General features: G+C 40.8%; 1 protein-coding gene across 4 annotated transcripts; it reads left to right on the top strand.

Annotated features, from left to right (window-relative positions):
* The first annotated feature begins 3,767 nt into the window (after nt 1-3,767).
* On the top strand, nt 3,768-21,006 carry NFE2L3 (NFE2 like bZIP transcription factor 3). 4 transcript variants are annotated; one of them, XM_079302342.1, is made up of 4 exons: nt 3,768-3,887; nt 14,933-15,034; nt 15,893-15,976; nt 18,252-21,006. In XM_079302342.1, the coding sequence occupies exons 1-4, from the start codon at nt 3,879-3,881 to the stop codon at nt 19,455-19,457; spliced, it is 1,401 nt and encodes a 466-aa protein (XP_079158468.1). In that variant the 5' UTR covers nt 3,768-3,878; the 3' UTR covers nt 19,458-21,006. The 4 variants fall into 4 exon arrangements, with proteins under 4 accessions (XP_079158468.1, XP_079158470.1, XP_079158469.1 ...); XM_079302341.1 differs by lacking the exon at nt 3,768-3,887 and adding an exon at nt 6,514-6,600; XM_079302344.1 differs by lacking the exon at nt 15,893-15,976.
* The last annotated feature ends 3,463 nt before the right edge of the window (nt 21,007-24,469 follow it).

The raw sequence follows: 24,469 nt of genomic DNA, 5'->3' as shown, positions 1-24,469 counted from the left end.
GCATATGCCATAAAGAAGAGCTGGTTTGAGTGTGTGAAAGTGATAAAAATGGGATGTGTAGAAAATGGGTTCCAGGTCCATGCTTTGTGCCATTTGGTTCAGAAAATGCCAGATCTGGCCACTGCAGATTCATTCACTTTTTTTCATTACTGCCCATACAAACACTGTAATAAATTTGTTTTTTGCAAAGCACACAGCAAAAATTTAACCAAAATTAACAAAGGGGGTTTTTTTTCTATTTGTTTTACAGCTGACAGTGTTAGGATTGGTAACTGAAGCCACTTATGCATAGATTTGTGAGAGAATAGTTAAATCCAGTACCAGTTAGAATCTCCTACAACACAAAAAGTATGAAAGTGAAACTAGAACAGGGGCATCTGTTAGGGAAGTAATAAAACTGTCGCTACTTGGTCACAGCCAGGGTGATAAACTTCATGTCATGGTGAGAAATCAGCTAGATAATAAAGTAGGAAAATTATTACAGTCTAAAGCTAGGCAACAAATTCTTGACATTTGTATGTTTGTGATTGACAGTACCTGCCTGCTGTTAACACTTGCATTAGCTGCCACAAGGAATTCTACTCCATCACTTGTATTCTGCTGCAAATGCTCTGATGGTAAAGAGCCTGTCCCTCCTTTTCAACACTGGTATGAAGCACACAGGAATGATGGGGACCAATGCACCAGTCTAGCAGAGCAGAATCAACATCAAGTAGTTGAGCAACATACTTATTAAAGCTAATGCTAATGCTTCCCTGGGAGAAGGTTATCTAAATAGGTTACTGTGATTAAAAGCATGTTTCACGAGAAGTAGGTTCATAAATTGAAAGAATCCAGAATTATGTATGAAATGTCATATAAACAAAATTAGCTATCAGAATTTAGCATAAGGAAAAAAAAAGCTATTATTTACTTGATTCACTGAATGTTAGACTGAATATATGAAACTACTGAAAGATTTCTCTGGAATTAATGGCTACAGATGCACTTAGGAGGCTGTAAACAGCTGGGATGTAATCACCTGCAGCTCCATACATGAACACAGGTACACTCTTTGTTCTCTAGGAATTCATAGCAGGAGACTTGTAAAACCATTGTGGCACTTACCTGGGCTATGTGTCCAGCTTTCCTGTATACAGAGACAAGTGTAGGGGACCACATGCCATAGGGATCAACTTCCATTTCCATTTGAGTAACTCAGGAGAAACACTGAAAAGTTATTGCATTGCAAACTGAGGTAAAGAAGGAGAAGGTAGGTTTCATTTTTATGTGCCCAGGCAGCCAGGAGGGCCAACCCTGTCCTGGGGGCATCAGGCACAGCATCACAGCCAGGCAAGGGAGGGGATTGTCCTGCTCTGCTCTCAGCTGGGGCAGCCTCACCTCCAGTGCTGGGGGCAGCTTTGGGTGACACTATTAAAGAGTGTCCAAAGGAGGGCCATGATGGTGAAGTGTCTGACCTTATGAGGAGGTCACTTGGCCTGTTCAGCCTGGACAAGAGGAGACTGAGGGGAGACCTCACTGTGGTCTTCAACATCCTCAGAAGGGGAAGCAGAGGAACAGACACCCATCTCTTCACTGTCGTGACCAGTGACAGGACTCAAGGAAATTATGTGAAGCTGAGTCAGGGGAGGTTTAGATTGGATACCCAGTAAAAGTTTTTCGCCCAGTGGGTGACTGGACACTGGAACAGGCTCCCCAGGGAAATGGTAACAGCACCAAGCCCGTCTGAGTTCAAGAAGTTTTTGGACAATGCTCTCAGGCACACGATGTGACTGTTGCAGTGACCTGTGCAGGGCCAGGAGCTGGACTCCTGATGGTCTCTTCCAACTCATCATTTTTTTTGATTCTATGATTTTTCACAAGCTCAGATCAAGCTTTTAGTCAGACATAGGGAAGCCTAATGTCTCTTTCCCCTGAGCTGCCAGAGCAGGCCAAACTTGTATAAATTGTCATATTTGCTGTGGTGCTGAATTTGACTAAGAGGTTAGGGGAGGTCTCTTGTTTAACAGGTCCATTCTAAAAGAGTGTTCATGCTATAACATTATCTATGTAATGGTCTTTGCATTGATTTCTCAGTAAACATGCACAGGAAGAATACTGACTTTGCAGATCAGGAGGAAGGGCTGTCTATCTAGACAGTGTCTGATGTGCAAAATAGTCACAGCATTGTTTGGGAGAAGGCACACGAGGGCTCTGTGACACCAATGTTTTCTCTGAGAGACAGTGTTAACTGAGCACACACTTATTCATCACTATTTCAGGGCAGGATTTTAAAGTTCTGAATACTGGGAGCCAGAGACCTGAACAGAATCCCTAAATCTGCCACCATGGAATCTCTTCTGAGTGAAGGTTATCTCCAGTTTAAGGCACCTGGGCCAGCCTGAGGTTTCAGTCCCTCTCTAGTAGCTTGTATGTGTTGCTGAGGGTCTTGAGCACCACGACTTAAAATTCAGTCCAGACAAAAACCTAGCAGCCAAAAGTAGTTCAGAACTTCTGTTAAACATTTTGAACACAGTTTGTTAAAAACCAAACGACTGAACAGGCCTGTTTCATGTATATCCTTGCAGTGGCCTACAGTGGCCACACAGAGGCTCTTGTCTCCCTTGGGGAGTGGGATGTGCAAAGTTCCTTCTCAGTCACTTGCAAGAAATTCTACAGGCTATATTCAATTTTTCTTATTATCAGAAGACTTGATCTACAAACATAAAAATTATGTGCAAAGTTTCTGACCATGCTGAACCCCCTCCCTCCCAAATAAAAGGTGTAACACCAATGCATAATGTGGAATGTAAGGACTTGTGGTGGCTGTCTTGGCTTTTATGCAGTGAATCATGATTGTAAATGTATTTGCCTTAACACATGTATCATTTATTTTTCCCACAGCAAAATCAATTTACTTCAAATTTACTTCTACTTTATAAGCCAGAGATCTCACTGTGGCATTACAAAAAAAAAAAAAAAAAAAAAAAAAAAGGCAATGGAAAACTGTATTTAGATTTTTTAAAAGAAAACTGTTACTTCGTCAGAATTCAAGAAAAAAATTTTGCAATAAAACGTTAGGAGTAATGTAATACACTCATAGTGTGGTATCACACACAAAAAAAAGGGAAATGTCATCTGTGATAACAGCGAAATTGAGAAACTGCACCCGTTACACACAGTTATCGCTGGAGAAGTGACACTTTCAGGGTCTGCCCGAACAGCCTAACGCTCTGCAAATGCCAAAACAAGTCTGAAACACTCAGATAAGTAGAAGTGATGAGAAGTGATATGAGCCCTTTTCAGGGGACAGAGAGAACACAACTGGAAAATACATCGCTAGCATGTGCGAGAGTAAGTTCGTAAGCGCTGAGCAGATGCGCCGAAGAAAACGCAGGTCGATAGGTGGGAAAGGCACTGAAGAGATGCATAAGCAGCAGGTTGATTGCTGTTAAAACTTGTATCTGCATCCTGTAGTTTTAGAGATTCTACTGACCGGGGGTTGTAGAGAATCTCTTAGCTTTTTTTTTTTTTTTTTTTTTTTTTTTTTTTTTAATTATTTCCTTCTGGCTGCTCCCCTGGTAACTCGTCTCCTGTATTTCCAGCTCGCTGCAGCGCCCGCACGCTGTTCCTGCCCCAGCACACAGGTGGGATCCGGGCCCGCGGTGCCGGGTGTCCCGTCCCGTCCCGTCCGCGGGCAGGGCCGGTGCGGCGGCGCTGAGAGGAGCGGGGCCGGCTCTGCGCTCCGCGTCCCCTGAGGGCCAGCGCCGGGCAGCCACGGGCACCGAGCCCCGGGCCCGCTCGGCCGGCCCCGCCCGGCCCGCCCGGGTGGAGCCGCGCCCCGCCCCGCCGCGGCTGCAGGATGAGGCGGCGGCGGCCGCGGCTGAGGCGGCTGACCCATGGCGGAGGTAAGGGCGGCGCGGGGAGAGCGGTCTGTGGTGTCCGTGGGGGACGAGCTCTGGGGACGCGAAGGGGGACACTTTTCTGAGAAAAGCACCGTCCCACATAGGGGAAAAAAAATAAGGGTCATGAGGGACACACACCTCGGCGGTGTGCCGGGCTGTCCCGCAGCCTCTGCCCGCGGAGCGAGCCGCACCGGAGCGGGGCCAGCTTCCAGAGCTGCCGGGCCCCAGCGCCGCCGTCACCTGCCGGGCAGGGCTGTAAGGCCGGGACGGACAGTTCTGCCTGGCATTTCCTCCGGCATCGCCTCTGTTTCTCCGTGTGGGCGCGCGGGCTGCTCAGGAGCATCAGGAGTGCAGCTTCTCCAGAGCGTTTCACACGGTGCACGCCGCACCGCAGGCGCGCCTCGTAGTGCGGTCCCTGCACTTGTCAGGAACATTTCGGGGTCTCAGTGCCAGGGCGGACCTTTATCCGCGCTCCGTGATCAGCGCGGTATTTTCGGAGCTCTCTCTGGCCATTTCTGTCCCTGTGTGCTCGCTCCTCATGCGGCCCGCGCTGCGCTTCTGTCGCCTTGAGCCGGCTCGGTGTGTCCTGCACTAATGTAGCTCCAGGATCAGCCAAGCCGCTCAGCCGCCGGCTCTTCCCGGTTCAATTCCTGTTGGGAATAGCGTTTCATTGTTTCCCGCGTAGTTTATGGTCTGGGACTTTTGTGGTGCGCTTCGTGGGTACAAAAAGTACGGGATTGCCAAGAGGTGGGCTTGTGACTGTGATGTTCAGTACATTTTGAAATACCGAGTTGGACTACCAACATTTTTCAAGTTGCTTTTGAACAATTGTGAATAGCTGGTTCTTACTGTGAATTAATGGACCGGCATCATCTGGTAATTGTTTAATTTGTCATGCATGGTAGATTTTATTTTTCTTTTAAAATTTTCTTTTAATTTATTTTTCTTTTTCCCTATTTCCCCATGCGTTAACTTGGTTATTTTTGTAAAGTAGTTGCAAAACTAGTTTCAACACCCTGACTGTAAGGGATAGTGGCGAGAAGTTGATTCATTTCTTTGCTAAATGTAGGTCTGGGCCTCTCTCTTTTGCACAATGCATTTAAGTGAAATAATGATTGGAGCAAGATAAGGCATTGTTCACTTTTTGAAATATAGTGTAAAGGGACATCTGTCTGGAAACCCCCTGTATCTTTCACTGGATGTCTTTTGAAACACACGGCAGGTCCAAAACATGAAACACAGATCAAAAAGTAGGTCTTTGTTTTTAAGGTGACCTTTGGTAGCTTTGACTGAGTCTACTAATGCTGTCAAAATGTTATTGTAATAGCATAATGGATTCCAGAGTAGTTCAGTTGATTTATAACCTTCAATTTGTAAAAATAGATTTGAGCTATTCTTAGCATTTCTCTTATCCACACTAGATCAGGGTGAGAAGTCTATGTAAACAGATGGAAGTATTTGTTTTTTTCTGTTTGGTATTGTGTGGCATCATGAAAAGTTTGAAGCTTAGCCATCCCTGGATTGATTTTATTCATTGGACTCCAGTCCCTGCTGAGAACATTGCTGGCAGCACAAGGCAAGCTGTTGATCCTCATCCTTTGAGATGTGGTACTTAGAACTACTCTTGAAGAGCACTGCACATGAAAATTAATTAAGTGGCCAAAGCATGTTGTTGGAGCAGGCTAAACTGCAGGGGTTTGCCTGTTTTTCTATCCTGTGCTGAGATGAGGTGCAGTGTTAGAACAACCTGAGCACTTTGGTTTTGACACCACATAAGGTAAAAAGCAATAAACATTTGCTTTGGATAACTGGAAAAACATGCATCGGTTCATGCAAGGAAATGGATTAATTTCTGTGGTGATTCAAGCTCTACCTCTTTGCAGAGCACCAAGACCAAGAGTTCAGGTTCCAGTGTGTATGTTTGCTAAGGAAACAGATAAAAAACATAAAAGTGAGCCAGGTCTTTTCTTTGGGGGGTTATTTCTCATGCTACTTTTTTTTTTTTTCCCAGATCCAACAGTGTTTGTGCTGCACCTAGTTTTTCTCTTCACAGTTTGCTGGAAAAAGATATTGCAGTCGTGCTTGGTTTGGTTTGTGGTTTTTTAAAGAAAGGGTTTATAATGGAAGCACCACATGTTCCTTAATATTCAGCTCCTGTTTGAATCTTGACATCCCCTATTGAAAACAGGGTGCCTAACATTTTTGTCCTACTGAAACTTAGTCACACAAGTAAGTCACATTGAGTAGGCCACATTGAATTACTCACACAGGTAAAGTTGGGCATATCTGCTTATTTTTCCCCAGGGTGCTTGTAAAGTGTTGTTGGATTGCTCAAAGAAGTAGTGTATTTTAAGGAAACTAAAACTGAAATTTAGAGGCACTATGTGGCTGTGTACATTTTAAATTTTTAAGCTCAGAAGGAGCAAAAAATAAAAAGGAGAGGCAGGGGAAAAACATGTATCTGACATTGGGTATAAGTCTTATATTGGTGGGGAAAAGTGACAAGCCATTCTACAGACACATAATTTGGGTTACATTCCATGCCCCACTCTGCCAACTGCATTTTCCTTAGGCTTCTCAATATAATACTGCCTCAACAAGACTTCTGAAAGTTCTTACACTAAGCCATAAGTCTGTAGGAAAGATGAATGAGATGCATTTTCCAAAGCACCCTAAAAACTGTGTGTGGGGAAACGGGAAGCCTCAGTGCTGCAAGGTGTGGCATCAGTCCTGTGTGTATGGTAATAGTACTTCCAAACAGAGAGTTTCAAGAAGCTTGTCACACAGCTGAAGGTCTTGCAAGGGTTCAGAACTGCTCTACTTGATTCAGTGATTTTCTTTTTGTTTTCTTTTTTGTATATCAGTATTTCTATGCATGTGTTTATGTATGTATGTAGACATTTGAAGAAAGAGTATTTAAAAACTTTAAAATTTAAAAATATTTTTACAGAATATGCATGGGAAAATATTTAGATTAGCATTTAGATTATGTGTAGCTCTTCAGCTTTTTCTCTGTGTTAGTCTTACAGTAAAAATGTTCATTCCAAATCACATGAACCCCAGGCACTGATGCTGCCCATGCCAGCAGAAGAGGCAGTGCCTGAATGAGAGCAGGAGTTGCTGTGCTGGATCATTGCATTCCATGTGAAACAAGCTCCAGCTCAGGTGGGACAGAGAAGGAAGGTTCTGCTCCCACACAAGCCAAGTAGGTTTGTTATATCTAAATGTATTGCATTCTTTCAGCAGATCTTTGAGGCCCTTCCCAAGAGCTGAATTCCTGCACTCGATTAAAGAACACCTGCTCTAATTAATAATTAACAGCACAACATTGCTGTTGTTTATGAATTACAAAATTTAAGGAAGAAGATACAGTGGATAATTTGTGTTGTTTGTACTGTTGTCTCTATGTTACTTTTTGGGAAGGGAAGTTTGTCAGGTTATGTAACACCTCATATAAGCACAGGTCTTTGAATGCTGTCAGAGGCAGAGTTTTGTGGTATTAAAGCACTGGAAGGGTGTAATCCATCCCAGACTTTGAGCCCATTTGAAGTATTTATATTGAGTGAGAATAATTTGAATTATGGCTTTTTTTTTTCTTGGTGAGTGTTAGATTTTGGTAAAGGGAAAGTTAAGTAGGAACCAGGTAGGCTTTTCTCCTAAGGCTTTCCTGTAGTCCGTTTGAGAGCTTCCCACTGAAGCTGCATGCCTAACTTATAGAACATATTTCAAATTACTTTCTTTTTTTCTTTTGAGTTCATTGAGAAATAGGACACAGCAGAATTGCTGTGGAGTTTCTGTCTGGAAATAGATCAATGGGCTGGGTCCCTGCTTGTGAACAGCCCTTACCTGTTAGCTAGAACTCACCTTAATGAGGTGGGGGAAAGGTTTCATGGTGTTTCAGAAAGAGGTGGCATAAGAGAAGAGCCTCAAATTTAGTCTTGAAGGATTTGAAAAAGCCTGGTCAAAGGAGTGTTCAGGAGGGTGTTAGAGGAAGTTGGAGTTGTGGTGTTGGGCTGACTTACACCAGCATTTTCCTGCTCTCTGGAGAGTGGCCAAAGTATTCCCAGTGCAGGGGGTGCATGAGAAGTGCATGTGAGATAGATGAGGGGAATATCAGGCATAAAGAAGGAAGAATTAGAGTGTGGTAAATATGGAAAATAGAAGAGGAATTACAGATGAGGGTCAAAGGGAAAGTAAAGACACTCAAATCCTGTGACTTATACAGTGCTCCCTGTTCAGAGCTGTGAGTTGTCAGGCATTTGGTGTTGCAAAGAGGCTGGTAGCTTGGAAAGCTGGAGTTGAACAAGTTGGATACCTGAGAAAGTATGTTTGCCCAGGAGGACTCAAAAGGAAGACATCTGGAAGTGAATTATGGAAAAAGTTTTATCTGAAAGGGTAATTTTGTCTTTATTCAGTAGAGACTACGTCGTAACAATGAGGATATACAACCAGTCTACGCTAAAGGTAGAACAGGAAGGGAGGGAGGTGTCTTACTGATGTCAAGTAGTTCACTGACCACAGAGGAAAGTATCTTGGAGCACCAGAGGCATAGAAAGAGGGTTTGTGTTTGTTTTGGTTTGTTTTTTGTTTTTTTTTTTTGTTTTTTTGGTGGGGGGGGGGGGTTGGTTTTTGTTTTTTTTGTTTTGTTTTGTTTTGCTTTGTTTTTTGGTTTTGGTTTTGGTTTTTTCTTTGTGGGGCATGTTTGGTTGGTTTTTTCTTTTTTTACTGTGCTTCATCTGGAAGAGTGACTGAATAAATTCAATTACCCTCATCACATTTACTCTCAGGGATATTGCATACTTTACTGATACCAAAATTGGCTAGAAAACAAACTTTCAAACACAATTTGAAGTATTAGAAAGCAGACATTCTTTATTCTTAGTATGCTGAACACACCCAGAGGATATCTCCTGTAATCGGGTGTATTGTGAAACTTTAAGGTTTTTATTCCATCAAGACCATGCATATTCATTACAGTGTACTTCCTAGCTAATACATAAACATCACTTTCCCTGGAACTAATTTGCATGCCTGTGCCTCTTACGACAAGCCCTTTTATGGTCCCGGGGGTTGTCTGAAGGGTCTCTGGTGGTCATACTCACAGAGTGCCCCCAGTGTGACAGATGACCTTGCCTTGAACTTGCCTTAGGGCATGCACTGTTGCTTCTTGTTACATGGCTTTGCCACAAAACCCACTATTCCTCATTATCTGTTTATCCACTGGTTCCAGCTGTATTAGCATCCTGTGTGTCTACTTCTGCATTCTTTTATCTATTTTGCTAGTTAGTCTTTAAGCTCTATTTAGCAACTTCGAGGGGAACTGAAGATTTCTATTCTCAATGTTGTCTGTCATTATAAGGAAATCAGTTTCTGGTGAAAAACATCTGCATATGACCAAATGGCTGGAATGTGCACCTGCTTGGTGTGTATGTTAGAACTGGTTTTAAAAGTTCATTTTGAAGAGGATATTGAGCTATTTTCAGTGTTTTAATTGAAATAAATGACAACACTATCAGTGTCTTCAACATGTACCTGTCTCTGCCTCCATCTGGGGAGTAGGTTGATGTTAATTTTGTGTTGGAACAGAGTACATACAGTGTGTGTGTTTTGTAATAGCTGTCCCCTGCTATCTGTGCATGTGGTTGGAGAGGTGCTGTCATCTCACTGCAGCACACAGGAGGGTTCTCACAGGGAGTGTTTGGTTGCAGCCCAGATGGCATTATTAGGATTTAGAGTATATATGTCATAAGTGTTTGACAGGAGCCACATTTGGGGTGACATCTATGAACCATGGTTTATTGTCATTTTTAAGCCCAGCCATATATAACATGGAAGTTATTTTGATGTTTGATGTTTCCATCCACCATTGCACCCTCCACACATCTTAAACCCTGACTGCATTCCAAAAAATAAAGTACTGTTCTGCTCTGGTGTTTTCAGGATATTTTAGGGTTTATTATGAATATATAAAAACAGCAGGAAATTTTTTTTTTTTCTATTAAATATATCAGTTTGTAAGATTACTGTCACATATTTAAAGTACCCAGGCAAAGAGCAAGATGACTAAAATTAGAGCTGAATTTTATCAGATACACATCATTGTATTTAATTATTGTTTTTAATCCTACCAAGTAGTAAAATGAAACTGCTGATTATGTTACTAGAAGCTGTTTTGCTTAACTTCTACTGATATTGTGCAAACTTACAGGATTGTTCCAATACAAACTGTTCTGTGGTTCTATTCTGGAAATGCTATTTAATTATTCAAAATGTGGCTGTGCCACATCATCTTTCCAGCTAATAACAAGGAAAGGGGCTAATTCTACAGATAAATGCAGTTAGTAATGGAGAAGGGACCAAAGTTTTGTAGAAAACCATTTCAAAGGTTAATGACATCAATGGAGCAGTTTAAAACTTAGCAACTAAAATAAAGAGAGCATAATGTAGAGTGATTAGAAGATAGCACATGAACAGGATACATGAGTAATCAGAAGAAGAAAAAAAAAAGTTATTTTGCAGATAATTGTGGTCATGTACTTTTGCTCCAGCACTGGGATATTTGTAGTGATGACTCTGAGTCTGACTGCACTGAAACAGCTTTCCAGGGGCACATACCCCCTGCCTCTCAGTGCTGTCTGTACATCCAGACAATCCACCCTGTCTGCTCTGCTCTCTTCCAGCAAGACCTTTCTGTTTCTCTAGAGCTTGTTCAACTCTTTCTGTGCACTTATAGCCCTGGGTTGTGTAGCTTTAGTCCTGTGTGCCAACTCCACACAGATCAATAGCTGAAAACAGATTGATGATGCTTCCTGCTGCTCCTTCAGAGAAATCTTTTTCACCCATCCAATACACTGCAGTAGACCTTTTGGTATTTTGGTGTCATTATAGGTTCTGCTTCCTGTACATTCTTTTAAGGACAGCAGATAAGACATGGGTGTAGGAAGCAAGGGGAGGAGATATGTGGAGGGATAGTTTGATGAATAGTACACTTAGTTCATGCTAAGATCAATACTGTGAGTTACTTAATTGAAAACTGAAGACTCTATTTTTAACATAGAGTAAGAAACTCTGGAAACCTGCCAGAGCAGGCAGCATGCTTCCAATTAAGTGTAGGTCAGGCCACCCACAAAATCATACTTTCTCTTGCTTCCACATTGATTCTTGGCCCTCCTTTAGTAGCAGATTTGACATAAACTTCTATTTTTCATATTCCAAAGACTGCCAAACTGAAGCCTGTAGCTGATCTGTGGTAAGCTGTACCATAGGGAAAGGGCAGGTGCATGGTTAGAGCCCAGCCCTCCACATACCAGGCTAGTGGATAATTTGGTAAATCATACTCAGTATCAGACTGTGTTCTTTAATGCCACTGGAACTGTTAAGTGGCAGAAGCAAGATGAAAATTTCAGATACTTGGGATTTTATTTTTTTATTATTATTTAATGATGAGAATTTTGGTGTAACTCTCTGGCTCTCTGTGCTTGCACAGAAGTCCTTCCAGATGCAAATTGAAGGTTGCCCTCAGGTAGGGTTGCAGTTTACCATTTGCAAACAGCCTAATGTTGGAGGCATGAACTTCCACACCCTCCAGTGGTAGAAATGGAAAGGCTGCTGCAGTAGATGGGTTTGGTGGTATTTTTAAGTTTTCCACAATCAGCAAAAATTTAAGTCTTTTTCTCTGTACAGAGACAATCACGTGCTGTCCCGATTTCTTGGTATTGCTGTAACTCAGTTACTGTTTCTTCTCTTCTCCTTGTTGTAAAATAAGGATGGGAAGGACAGAAACACTGAATGTGGCAGCACAGTGCTGAGTAAATAGTGCCTACCTATCCATCTTGTCATTAGATTAATATCCAGACTCTGTAATAAAGCTTTTGCTATTAGATGTACATCCAGTATGTAGAATTAAGGTATCTTTAATGAAATGCCTTATTCAAAAACATAGTGTAGCTGTTTCTGGGAAGACACCCCTCCTATTGTCCCCATAGCAGTAGTTCAGCAGTACTGTTCAGTCATTCTTTATCACTGAGGAAAACTAACAAGCTGGTGTGAAGTGTAATAAAGAGCATAAACCTTTATCAGCATTATCCAGGGAAGTTTTGTGAAAAGCCAAAGCACAAAAATGAAGGCGAAAAGGCTCTGGTTGATTGCTGTATAGAGGATTTTGCTGAAATGATCTCATAGGTGAAAATTTGTGATGTGAATAGATACATGTGCTGTATCTATACCACCACTCCTGTGAAACCCTGGCTACAGGGCCAGGATCCTTCAGCAAGTGCTCTGGTAGTGGTGAAAGCAGTTTTTTCAAAGGATGGGAAACTTACTGAAGTAATAATCACTGTGAGCAGCCATGAGTATATTTTAATATAATCTGCCAGAGGAAGAAGTGGTGTTAGTAAGACTAATCTTCAGTGCAGCATTATTAACTCACTCAGATGACACATTCCCTTTGGTTACAGGGAATGGGCATGACTGCAAATGTGAGAGCCTGCTTCCCTCCCTTCCCCACTGGCACCTCTGCTAGTTCACATCAGCAGGAGCTCTGTCCAAAGATCAGAGGGAGATTCTGACCTCCATTCTGTGCTTAATGCCTATATTTAAGAGTCCTTTAGATAAAATGGTTTGTGATCCTGTAGTGCAGCTGGTGGCTCCCAGCCTGGAAGCTGTGGATACCATGACACCATCTATGGCTGAGTAGAGAAAATAGTTTGCTGTGGTTTTCTTTTTTTCTTAAAAGATGTATTAAAATGATTGCAGACTGCAGATAAATTCCAAAATTTGTAGTTGGAAATATTCTCTATTTTCTTGGGGAAAATAATACAAGACTGTTTTCACAAATTTCTGTGAGCTTCAGGAACATTTAGCTTCCCTTCAGAAAGGAGATGTCCCATCAGGTACATCAGGAATTTAGTTGTCCTCACAGTGGTTTGGGGAAAGACCATCTCCATTTTAGGCTTTAGCAGACCAGCATCATCTGCAGTCAGATTTCCACTTGAAGGAAGTTGAACTGTGAGAATTTTGGGCTCTTCCCAAAGCTACCCCAAGCTTTTCTTTTCCCTGTCAGGGGAATAGGTTTATACCCCTGGAAATTTTAAAAGGAACAGTCAAGCTGTGACTCACATATCTTCTGCATACAAACCCAGTGCTTGCAGTTGGTTTTCTGAGGCATCACGTTATAGATAACCACATTTCTAACTATTTCCTGCATTTGCCTCTTCTGCAGCCAGTAGAGTAATGAATTTGCTGTGTTATCCATGAGCTGAATGCTCTGCCACAGCAGCAGCTTTCCAGGCCACTTGGCTCCAGAGGAGCTGCTTGAGGTCTTTAATAGAACACTTTTGATGATCATGAATTTCATTAATTAGAATATTAACGGGTCACATTAATTCAACAAGTATTAGCTTGGTTTCTCTGTAGTATCAAAGCATAGCCCTGATCTTGCAAGCACATAAGTATGGGACTAACTTCATGCCTGTGATCTGCTCCATTTGACTTATTTAAGTGTTTGCAAGTAGCTACTTACCATGTTCTCAGTGTCTTGTATAGTAAATGCCCTCTCCTGTTTAACTACATAGAGAAGACTGTTGGTTAGGAGGTTTGTTTTGTTGTTATTGCTGTTTTGTGTGTGTGTATGTCTGGTTTTAGGCAAGTATATTTGTTTTCTCATATTTGGCAGTAAAAATCATGTGGTCATTTCCACATGCAGCTGACAAATACATAATGTATTGGAATGTAATTTCTAATGAGTAGAAACTCTGTGAAGCATCATTGAAGGAAACTCTTCACTCTTACATCAGAGTGAGAGATGAATGCCCTGTATATCTACTTATTTTTACAAATGGCTGTTTATAAACCTAAAGTTATCTTCCAATCTTGAAAAGAAAGTACAGAAAAAATGAAAGCCAACAAACAAAATTAGTTTAAAATAAAATCAGTTTTCATATTTAAATAGAATATACAAAATGGAAAATAATACTCATTTATTTTAAGGTTATATTTAATTTTACTTCAGAGTCCTATTTTAAAACTTTTTATATTTACTTTTTAATGTGTTTTACATGAAGAAACAATTTTAAATCTTTTATATGCTTTGATGACTATTACAGCTGTAAGTTTTATGTAGTTTATGTTTTCATAACAAACCTGTAAAGTAAATTGTTTGCTGAGATTTTTGGAACTTAGCATAAAGGCTACATTTAGCTCATTATGTTTGCTGCTTTTGAAAACTTGTCTTCTCTGCTCCTGCCACAGCATTTTGCTGGGAATACCTGGAACTAGTGCAGTGTGGCCACTTGGTTTCCTGGCTGCCATTCCACTGCATTTCACATTTTAATAACACAGACTTGCCCTGTAAAAGCTGAAATACCAAAGTATTTTAAAATATAAATAGGAATTAAGACTGATTACTTTCTACTCTAGCAATGCTCCAACCCTATATAATAAACAGTGAAGAAGTCTAATTATACGAATATAAATAAAATAAAATTTGAAAATTGCTTCTGAGGCCCTTAAATTTGAACAATCTCATCACTAGAGATTGAAAAACTCCATCATTTGGATAATTAAAAATGGGTTATGTCTACATGAAAGTGATGGGAAACAGAGTTGCTATTACAATATAGATAAGCAAGGGATTTTGCTAACTGGCCATGTATAATTGCTTTTTTTAAGATTCCATCATTGAGTATCTGTCTGGCTTGGGTATGTTGTTGTGAAATGACCTCCAAAAGACACTGATAGTCCAAACTTTTAGTGAAATCACAGCATAGTTCTTTGTCTGGCTTAGAAGAATTTGTTTCCAGTGTCCATTTCTACTGGTTGAGTAGATGGGTTCAGTGCCTGGGCACCAAAACAGGAGGTGGTGGCTGCCCCCTGAACTGACACTGATCTTATTCTGCACTCACTTCATCCACACAACCTGTTCAGTGCATATTTTTATTTGGAAATTGGAAGTTTTATTGGAATGCTATCACTGGAGGGAAAAAAATGCATTTTAAAGATTATTTTTGACAGCATGCTGTGTAATAGAACCGTTTTATTTGTGTCTTCAGGATGTTGACCTGAAAACATGTCAGGGTGCTTTGGATGACTGCTGTCCACCTCAAGGAGAGGACCAGCTGCAACTGCAAGAAGAGCAGAAAGACATAAATCAAGTAAGTGATGAAAAAAAGGGGAGAAGGAAAAACTGATTAGGAAAGCAGGAAAGGATATGGATCTTATCACCAAGATAAAGAGTAGTGAAAGGTTTTGAAAGAAATAATTTATTTCCTCTTTTTATTTGAAGTATTCCTTGCCAGGGCAAGAAAGGAATACTCACTTCACACAATACTTTATGAATGATGCCCTTTTACACTGTTTTGAAAATTGCATCCTTCCCTCAATCCCCCACTATTTTTTCAGTAGTCAGAATATTCACAAGTTTACAGAAAACACTTGCAACTAATCATTTTTAATTTGGGTTTATTTTCTCTCTTGTGAAGGTGTTGTGCTTGTGGGCAAGGGTGTTTTTGCCTACAAACACCAGAGGCATGGATCCTCAATTATACTGCTCTCACCATTTATGTAAAGCTTGATGCTCAGGTGTAGAATTACATTTGGGACAGTGGACTCTTCAGTTTTGTTCTCTCTAAGAGCAACAATGAAAGGGACACTCAGTTTTCTCGAGACCTTGTGAGAGCTGAGAACGTCTAATCCAGTGTCTCGCCAGCCTCTCTGTTTGCCACTCCCCCGAGGGCTTGGCTTTGAGAAAATACCTGATTTTTCCACACTGTTGGGGAGGTGCAGCTTCAGAGGAAAGCCCAGTTCTGCTGTTGTGGGCAGAGTAGGGATGCTCAGGCCGTGGAGCTATTCTGCTCATTCCAGCAACGTTTCATCTCCCATCAGGATGAAGACTTGGTGATGGGGTCAGCAGCAGTATTGCTCTGTGCTCTGTTTCCTCTCAGACTTTGATTTTTACTTCCTTTTGTGTAAAATAACTGCTTTACACCGTGTTTCTCTTTCTTTTGTTACAGAGCAACAGCAACCATGTAGATTCCCTTCTTTCCTTGGAGGGCTATTTACAGCTTCTGCCATCACAGGTGGAAAACATGCTAGAGGTAATTGAGAAAATACAGGCATTGCCAATAGATTGGAGTACAGTTAGCAATTACTCTGTTTTATCAAATAACCACAGCTTACCCCACCCACTCTGGGAATATATTAGCAAATCAATGTAGTAAAACTTACCTGAGACTTCTAAAGATGCTACTATCCACCTCTCACAGCACGTCTCATTGGCTGTACTTGAAAAATTTTGCCCAGCAATTTGTGTGGTGTAAGAGCTGTGTCTTTACTGTGATCTGGTGTTCAAAGTTGGATGGAGCCATTGGACAACTCAATTAGTTCAACTAATAGTTGTCTTTGTGAAACCTAATACCAGTTTGTATTTATGCAGCAGCTCGCAGTGTGTTTCTCTAGAGCAACACTGATTTATTACACAGTAGCAGCTATTGGGCATTTGTGGTGAAAGATTACATTTGTCACAAACATTGGGTCAAGTGCTTACAGAGTTACTACTTTCACTGCAAATCGGGTCAGTCAGCATTAGCAGTGAACCCATTTAGAGTTTTGGGGTTTTGTTTGTTTTTTTTAAATATTGTGGCCCTCTGATACTGTATTTCACTTTCTGTGTGCCCATCTTCACAAAACAGTTGCTTTCTTAATTAAGTCTCCCTCTTCTCCCACAGCTCATGGCTGCAGCCATTGACCATGAAGCTACTCTCTACATTCCTTTTTTGCAATACTTCAAGGGTTTCTTACGCACACTTCCCATCATTGGATCCTCTTCTGGGCTCATGAGTGTTTTCCATGTAACTTCATGCTTATCTGGTTTTGGGAATCTCTAGCTTCTAGCCCATAAACTAGCCTCCTTTTCAGGTCTGGAAATGGATTGCATACTAAGTAGAAGTTCATCAGTTTAGTTTTCTCCATTCTCAGAATTTGAAAATAATTTGGCTGTAGCCTTTATGCAGCTGTTACAATACACAGTAACATACTGCATATTTTATTTAATATTATTAATGCACTGCCATCTTGTGACAATCCAACTGCTGAATATGGATTGATTGTTTCTGCCAATTATCAAGTCTTTACAGTGAATGGGATTTTTTGACAGCTGACTTAGTAAGAATCGTTCTTTTCAAGGGATTAGTTGAAAATAGCATCTCTATCTCCCAGACTGCAAATGTCTAGTACAAGGTAACTCCCTAGGAGAAATAAGGCAAGACCTTTCTCTGTTACCTGAGCTTCCAGTGAGAATAATAGAGAACTTCAGATGTTGTTGCCCTTATGGTACATCATTGCTGCCCTGTAGAAAGTGTTTTTTACGTAGTCTGTTCACTAAATGGCAATGAGAAAGTCCTGTCCTGAAACACAGTAAGGACACTCAACTATGGAGGAGTCCTGTACACCTCCTACTTGATGTATGTACATAATCTTGGACAGTGGCTCTGTTTCTAAGACCCAGCAACTATAACTCAGCTCCACAAAAAGTGGGCTTTAGTGCTACTACAGCATTGCCAGTCCAGTTGTTTGAACATCAGGGCCGAGGCATCATATGTCAGCTTTGGTTTTGCAAAAAAACTCCCGAGTAGTAGTTTAAAGTCCAGACATCCACAAAAGAAGTGATTTGGTGGGGAGGATGTTACCTCTAAACTGATCAGTAAAACTGCTCAGCTGAGTTTTGGATGCAGTAGACCTCAGTTAAATGGAACTAAACCAAATGTGGCACCTCACAGCCCTGTAAACTTCTTAAACTCGGAAGGAAGCAGTGAGACTGCAATAGTGCAGCCTTAATGCTCCTGTCTTCCACTCCTCTTTTCTTCACTGCTGTCCTTACTGGTTAACTTCTGCAGAGGAGCTATCTATCTTCTTGAAAAGGTTTGTTTTCTAAGTTTAGCACCTTGAACCAGCTCACCCTTGAATCATCAATACCACTACCAGGGAAGGGTCATGACCACTCCTCCTGGAAGGACTTTTTTCTTAGACCAGATCAGACAGATAAGCCATAGTTTGTACACTTGGCAATAGTCCCACTTTTATTTCTCAACCCTCATCAGTCCCACACTGTCCTTTGCAGTCCTCCCATTCCTTCAGTCACTTCTGCACCCTTCTTGTTTCCTTCTGCCATATGCCAATAAAGATTATGCTTTGTACAGATGGGAAACAGCATTCCAAATAGCTAGAAGAGTTTAACATAAAAACATTGGCTTTAATAGAATCAAGTAGTTGAATATTGAAAACCAAATTGATTGTGACTGTAGGCGAGGGATGTAGAAGCATTCAGTTTATGAAAGATCCCATTTCCCCCCCCCCCCCCACTTCATCTTTTAGGTGAACTTACTGGAAGATTCACAAGTTGCTGCTTCTAGTAGAGGCCAAGACCCACCATCCTCACTCCACAATATAAATTTGACCCAGACACTTCAGAACAGTTTCAGTCCTCCTGATGCCATCCTACTAAGAACAGACTACCCCACTCAATTAAATTCAAAACCAAGACACTTACAAAGGCAAGAGATTTTCCCTCAAACAAGCTCCGAAATCACAAATCCAGAATCACTATTTAATGGGTCAAATTTGATAGGGCTGTTTTCAGCTGCTGACCTTAAAAATCTACCAGCCCATGAAGATAATTTTGATGAAATTAAGCTCATGTCTTTGGCTTTGGAGGAAGGCTTTAGTCCTACAGAAGTTTCTCAGCTCTTTGAAGAGCCCAGTTCAAATTCGGGACTATCTTTGAATTTAAATCACAGCACCACCTCTTACTCAGTCTGCTGTCAAGATTCTGTTGGGTACAGCAGTGATGTTAAATCTGCTCCTTCACATGGCTTAGGAGTTGTTGGTGGCCACTGCCAAGAAAACATTAAGCACAGCCATGTGGAATATCCAGGTGATGCAGAGTGTTCTACAGAGGCCACGCTTCAGCAGTTTCTTCATAATCACCCTTACAATCAACTGCCAAGTCAAGCAGCATTCACTCCAGAGCATTATCAACAGATGTGGATGAAGAAATCAAACGAAGTAAGGGACAGGTGCCACAATTCCACTGCTACACACCAGAGCAGAGATGAGCGTTGTGCAAAAGCTCTGAGAATACCATTTTCAGTCGATGAAATTGTGAGCATGTCCGTCGACTCTTTCAACACCATGCTGGCAAGGAACCAGCTGACAGCAGCTCAGGTATCGCTTCTGCGTGACATCAGACGAAGAGGAAAAAACAAGGTAGCTGCCCAGAAATGCCGTAAACGCAAACTGAATGCAATTCTCAACTTGGAAGAAGATGTGTGTAATCTCCAAACGCAAAAGGAGAGCCTTAAAAAGGAGCATTCCCAGTGTAGCAAATCAATCAATCAGATAAAGCAAAAATTAAACAACTTATACCATGACATTTTTAGTAGACTGAGGGATGACCAGGGTAGACCCGTTAACCCATGCCAGTATGTCATTAATTGCAGTAGCAATGGTAGTGTTTTCATAATACCCAAGCATTTGGCCACATCTGAACAAGAGAACAGAAAAGAGCAGAAACAAAAGTAAGACGACTAAAGATCACCTAATCACATTTATTTTGCCTGAAAGGATGATAAGAATACTTGTGTGAGGACTAGAGGTCAGTGATTACAGCAGTTCAAAAGAAACAACTACACTTAAGGAGAAACACTCTTGTGTTCAAGGGTCTGGCAAACCCAGCCAACTGTGATCTGTTAGAAGGTCCATGAGCTGAGGCCTGAATGAGGAAATCTGTTTAGTTATAGTTAAAGGAGCTAGACCATCAATGTAGTATAGTTTCATAGCCCTACACTAAAACTGGGAATTTAGTTACTGGTAATGGGACAGAGGGGAGAGCATCAGTGAGGGATAAAGGTCAACTTTAGATCAATGTTACATATGCAAGAAAATGTTTTAGTTTTGAATACTTGATTCTTTATACAGAGAATGACCTTATTTATTCTCTAGCACTGAAAGAAAAATAATAGTTCTAGTGCATCTTCAACTTCACTGTAGATTTACATAGGCTCAAGAGATAACTATGTGCTTTGCATTTATTCAGAATGACTCTGCTTTTCCTAGTTTTCCTTTGAGAAGAGAAGCCCAGGAAGCTACTGCATTTTTCCTCACTACTTTCACCATCCTAAGTCCAAGCAAAGATAATCTGCCACTTAAGTTTACAACTCATACACTCAGTGTGCAAGCAGATACTGAAAGAGTGTCTGATTCAGTACTGTTTCACCTTCATCTTCTGCAACTGAATCATTCTCAGCTTTCTTCCACAAAAATGACCAGTGGTGAAGGAGTTCCTGTTCTGTTTCCTAGTGACTGATATTTACTTATGTACCTTCTCTTTTCCTACCATCTTGAAACCTTCCTCAAGAACTACTTGAGTTTTTCACTGTGGCTTTTTAGCCAGTATTTTTAAGTGTCTTTAATGTTCGAGATTTAATTTTTTAAAATATACATTTTATCTTTAAATTGAACCAAATTACTATTTATCTATGTTTATGAGGTTACACTTTGATAGTGCTCCAAATGAAGAGCTTTTCAGCTTAACATTTATTTGTGCTGTTAAAAAAGAGAAGTTTTATTCACTCACATACTTGAAGCATCCTATCCTTTACTGTTATACTGAAAAAAGTCTGCAAAAGAGATGGTCTAAAAGGCCTGTAATGAATAAGGAAGGAACGTTGAGGTATATTGTGAAAATAACTACTAATATTAATGTCTAGATAACAAAAAGTACTTCATTTTATAACTAAAATACATAAAGCTGGTATTTTAAAAGTTCTCATTGGTCATGGCATGGTGACAATGTAGCAAATTTACATTCATGTTAAAAAATCACTAGTACCAAACATTTAACAACTACAAACTACACATACAAGCTTAACTGCCCAATTATACCTACTGCCACTAGCACAGAAGTCACAGTGGCTGCTTGCACTTTGTGTAACAAACCTGATACTATCAAGTGGTGTTTTCTAAAAAGGGAGCCCTAAGATGGTGCCAAATGCACAGAATTATAGAGGTCAGCCTGTTTGAACAATTTTCTCAGTATTTTCTATTAAAAGATTTCTTTGAATATATGTGTGTATGTGTTATTTGTTTCACTACAGCCTCAAATTGGTATGTGTAAATTTGTAGCAGAAAAGTCATTACTGAGGCCATGCAATTTCTTGCTGCTGCTTAAATAGTGTGAGACACATCTATCCAAACTGGTATTCACATGGGATTTGTCTACTGGCTAGATCACAAACTTGAACCAAAACATGTAAGAGGTATCAGATACATAATGACAAACTGTGAACTTTATATAGGGCAAAAAAAGGATATATTCACGTCAGCATGATCATAATTGATTAAAGTTCATGCTTTTACCCTTTGCAGGATGAGGTCTCTAAACCTACTTCACACTGCCCACGTGCATAAATTCTGATAGCTACTAGATTAGACTCACAACAGAGAAACCCAGAAAGCCCAGTATTTCTGTTTTAGAGCCTCATGTGGGAAAGAAAAAGAAAGGCAAAACTTCTTAGTGCCCACTCCTTCAGCAGCAGTGGCAGGTAAGCTTTGTGGGGTTTTTTTCAGGCCAACTGCTAATGGAGTATTGCATATACCCAGCTGGGAAACAGCTACAGTTACACTTTGGCACATGTGAAAAATAAAGCGCAGTGTAACCCTTTCAGAACACAATCCCAATGGAAAGCAGCTTACTCCAACTGCTCCATGTAAGACATCAGCCCCAATCCTGTTCCATTACCTGTAAATTTTGCAGATTGCAAAGGATTATGAACTGCCCTCAGCTAATTCAGTTATTATTGCCCAGTATCTATTTCTTTATTAAGTTGATGTATGAACCTCAGTTTCCTCAGAACCCAACAAGCAACTCTACGCCTACAAAACCTGAGCTGAAATACTAGTCCTGGGGAGACTGTAACAGTACTGCTAAGCGTGTTACATCTGGATGTAGGTTTATTTCAAACCATGAGCTACCTGCCCACAGGACAAAATCCTAAGAATTCAGACCAATGTCCTGTTTTGAATTGGAGCAGACACTCATATTTCACCTAAAAGCTGCTCAAGTGTCTTCCCTTTCAACTAGCCTGTTGCTGATCTCTTTTAAACGTGCCTGTTTAAAGACAAATGCCACACACACAAATCCACACCAAACAAAAATCCCCAAACATCGCCTGGTCATGGCCATGCTTTATAGTTTAACATCCTCAAATGATGAGTGCTTAGGCTAGACAGCCATAAGCTTTAAAGTAAGTTGTATTTGCAACCTCTATACTAAAATAGACACTGGAGTTGACCTTCTCAGGTGTTCCCATTTTTGATGGCAGCAACGTACTGTGGAGCATTACCTGCTGGCTGCTCCAAGATTCACATGCTCTGGAGGAACACCCACCAGCAGCAAATGCAAGGCGAATACTCCATCCAACTGCAACTCCCATTGCAGGTTCTTTGACCTGTAAGGCTGAATACACTCCTGTAGAGGGATCCTGTGAACAAGCACTCCCAGAACAGACAATATTCTGCTGAAACACAATACACACTTTGAACAACCACTAAGTACTGCACTGAAGTGCAGCTCTTAAATTCATGGTTCAGGTTTTATTCAATAGATCTGGCTTTTTACAATGCCAAATTTTACAAGCTTAAGATGTTCCTGCTCAAGAGCTTACAATCTAGTTTTAGATGGGGAAACCAGAAGGACAAACTTCAAGGAAAGAAAGGACAAAGCACTTCCTTGAGTATCAATTTGCCAATCTTTGTCCCAAAACACACATTAGTTCATCCTCTGTGAGTCAGTACAGTTCTAAGAATCTTGAGGACAGAGGTGGCAGAGACCTATAAATGAGACAAGACACTCAACACCAGGGTGTAGTAAAAAACTTTATTAAGTAAACCAGATAGAAGATGTAACGAGGTAAAGTCTGTTTACTGTAGTGTACCTCATAAAGTACTGCAACTTGAAACCTGCTGCACAGCTACTATTCCATGTAGTCCATCAGCCACCCCTTTTCACCAAAATGAACCAAACAAAGGGGGAAGAGAAGAGTGCTAGTAATAGCAATTTTCTAGGCCTTTCCCCCAGTCACCCTTTTTTGTACAGTGAAGAAACATGGGAGGTCACACAAGCTAGTTTGTGACTACGAGGTGCCCAAACTCTGTTGACCTAGTATGTTCATAGCACTCTGTCAGGCAAGTCATACAGCTATTTATACACTGGTAATTTTATTGCAATAAACAAACCAGTTCTTTCTCCATTAACTGGAGTAACTCCTGACAAAACTTCTATGCAACACAAATCAAAAGCAGCTGCAAAGCAAAACATGACTGTTAAAAGGGACAGTACTTCTAGCAAAATGGATCATTATTACCCAGGCAAACCCTTCCATATAACACTTCCTATACATTCCTGGACACACTGAAAACATAGCTGAAGAGAAACAGCCATCTTTCTTAGGTGGAAAAGAAGTAATAGCACTACTGTGCAGTTTCACTTGCATCACACAGTTTCAAAAACCAACCGAAATACTAAACCTACAGGGAATGTACAGCCCCCGTATGTTCCCAGCAAATTATCCTCTACCAATGAGGTCAAGCTGCCAAAACAAACTCAGCTGACAACCGTTTTAAAATTCAAATCCATTTCTGGGACTTGGGTTTTCTTCCCCAGAAGTGATAAGATTCCATCACCAAGAGATCAAGCACATCCATCACCAAACTAAAAGACTACAGTCTTTCCTACACGTAACAAAGTCCTGTTCATTTACAGTTTTTACAGCAATTGTTCACGTTTTCTTCAATGTTTTTTAGCACCTACAGCACAACAGAAATGAATAAAATTCAACTTCCATTGTAAATAACACAGAGTCTGAGTGGCCAGAACCCTACTACTGACCCCTTTTCACCATCACTTTATAAATACAAGTCATACCCATTTTTTGTGTGTTCCTTGGCTCACACACCAGTTATCAACAAGTTATGTTGTTTTTCTTTCTTCCCTCCGTTCGCTGCACAAAGTGTTTGCTGGGGGAAAGCTGGACCTAGTACTAACAACCTGATCCTCAGCTGTTAGTACCTGGAAACACTGTAATGTTACACTTACACGAAGACAAAGTCTGTAGTGAAAAAATCCCACTTGATAGAAAGAAAGAATCCATTGTCTACAAACTGACGACCAGTAAGCAACCACATAACACTGCTTTTATTTGAAGCTGCTAACTTTCAGTATCAGGTTGATTTGAAACTGTGACTTCTCCTACCACATTCATTAGTAAACATTTGTTGACTGTCACGTGCCTTAAATTTTAAGACCAAACCAAGAAAAGTCAGGAAAGTTCAATAGCAGGACATCAGGAACTTAAATACACCAGGTTTTCAAGATTTTAAATATCCAGAGTAACTTCCTTCTTGCACAGTGCTGTCCCCCTACACGCTCCCTTCCCCCACTGCCAACAGATCAAAATGAGAACATCCTCATTATGGAAAACATACTCAATTCAAGTGAATTTGAAACCATGTTGCTAAACTACTGAAATAGTACT

This window comes from Erithacus rubecula, assembly GCF_903797595.1.
Source record: "Erithacus rubecula genome assembly, chromosome: 3".
In the NCBI taxonomy this organism is placed as follows: Eukaryota; Metazoa; Chordata; class Aves; order Passeriformes; family Muscicapidae; genus Erithacus; species Erithacus rubecula.
The sequence above is the reverse complement of the archived record's forward strand: the minus strand, read 5'-3'. Positions and strand labels throughout refer to the sequence as shown.

What these genes read in the sequence shown, in the direction of transcription:
- NFE2L3 (XM_079302341.1), top strand. Translation starts at nt 6,529, where the DNA reads ATGAATGAGATGCATTTTCCAAAGCACCCTAAAAACTGTGTGTGGGGA. An exon ending in GGAAGCCTCAGTGCTGCAAG is followed by an intron (nt 6,601 to 14,932) that starts GTGTGGCATCAG and finishes TTGTGTCTTCAG; the next exon opens with GATGTTGACCTGAAAACATG. An exon ending in AGCAGAAAGACATAAATCAA is followed by an intron (nt 15,035 to 15,892) that starts GTAAGTGATGAA and finishes CTTTTGTTACAG; the next exon opens with AGCAACAGCAACCATGTAGA.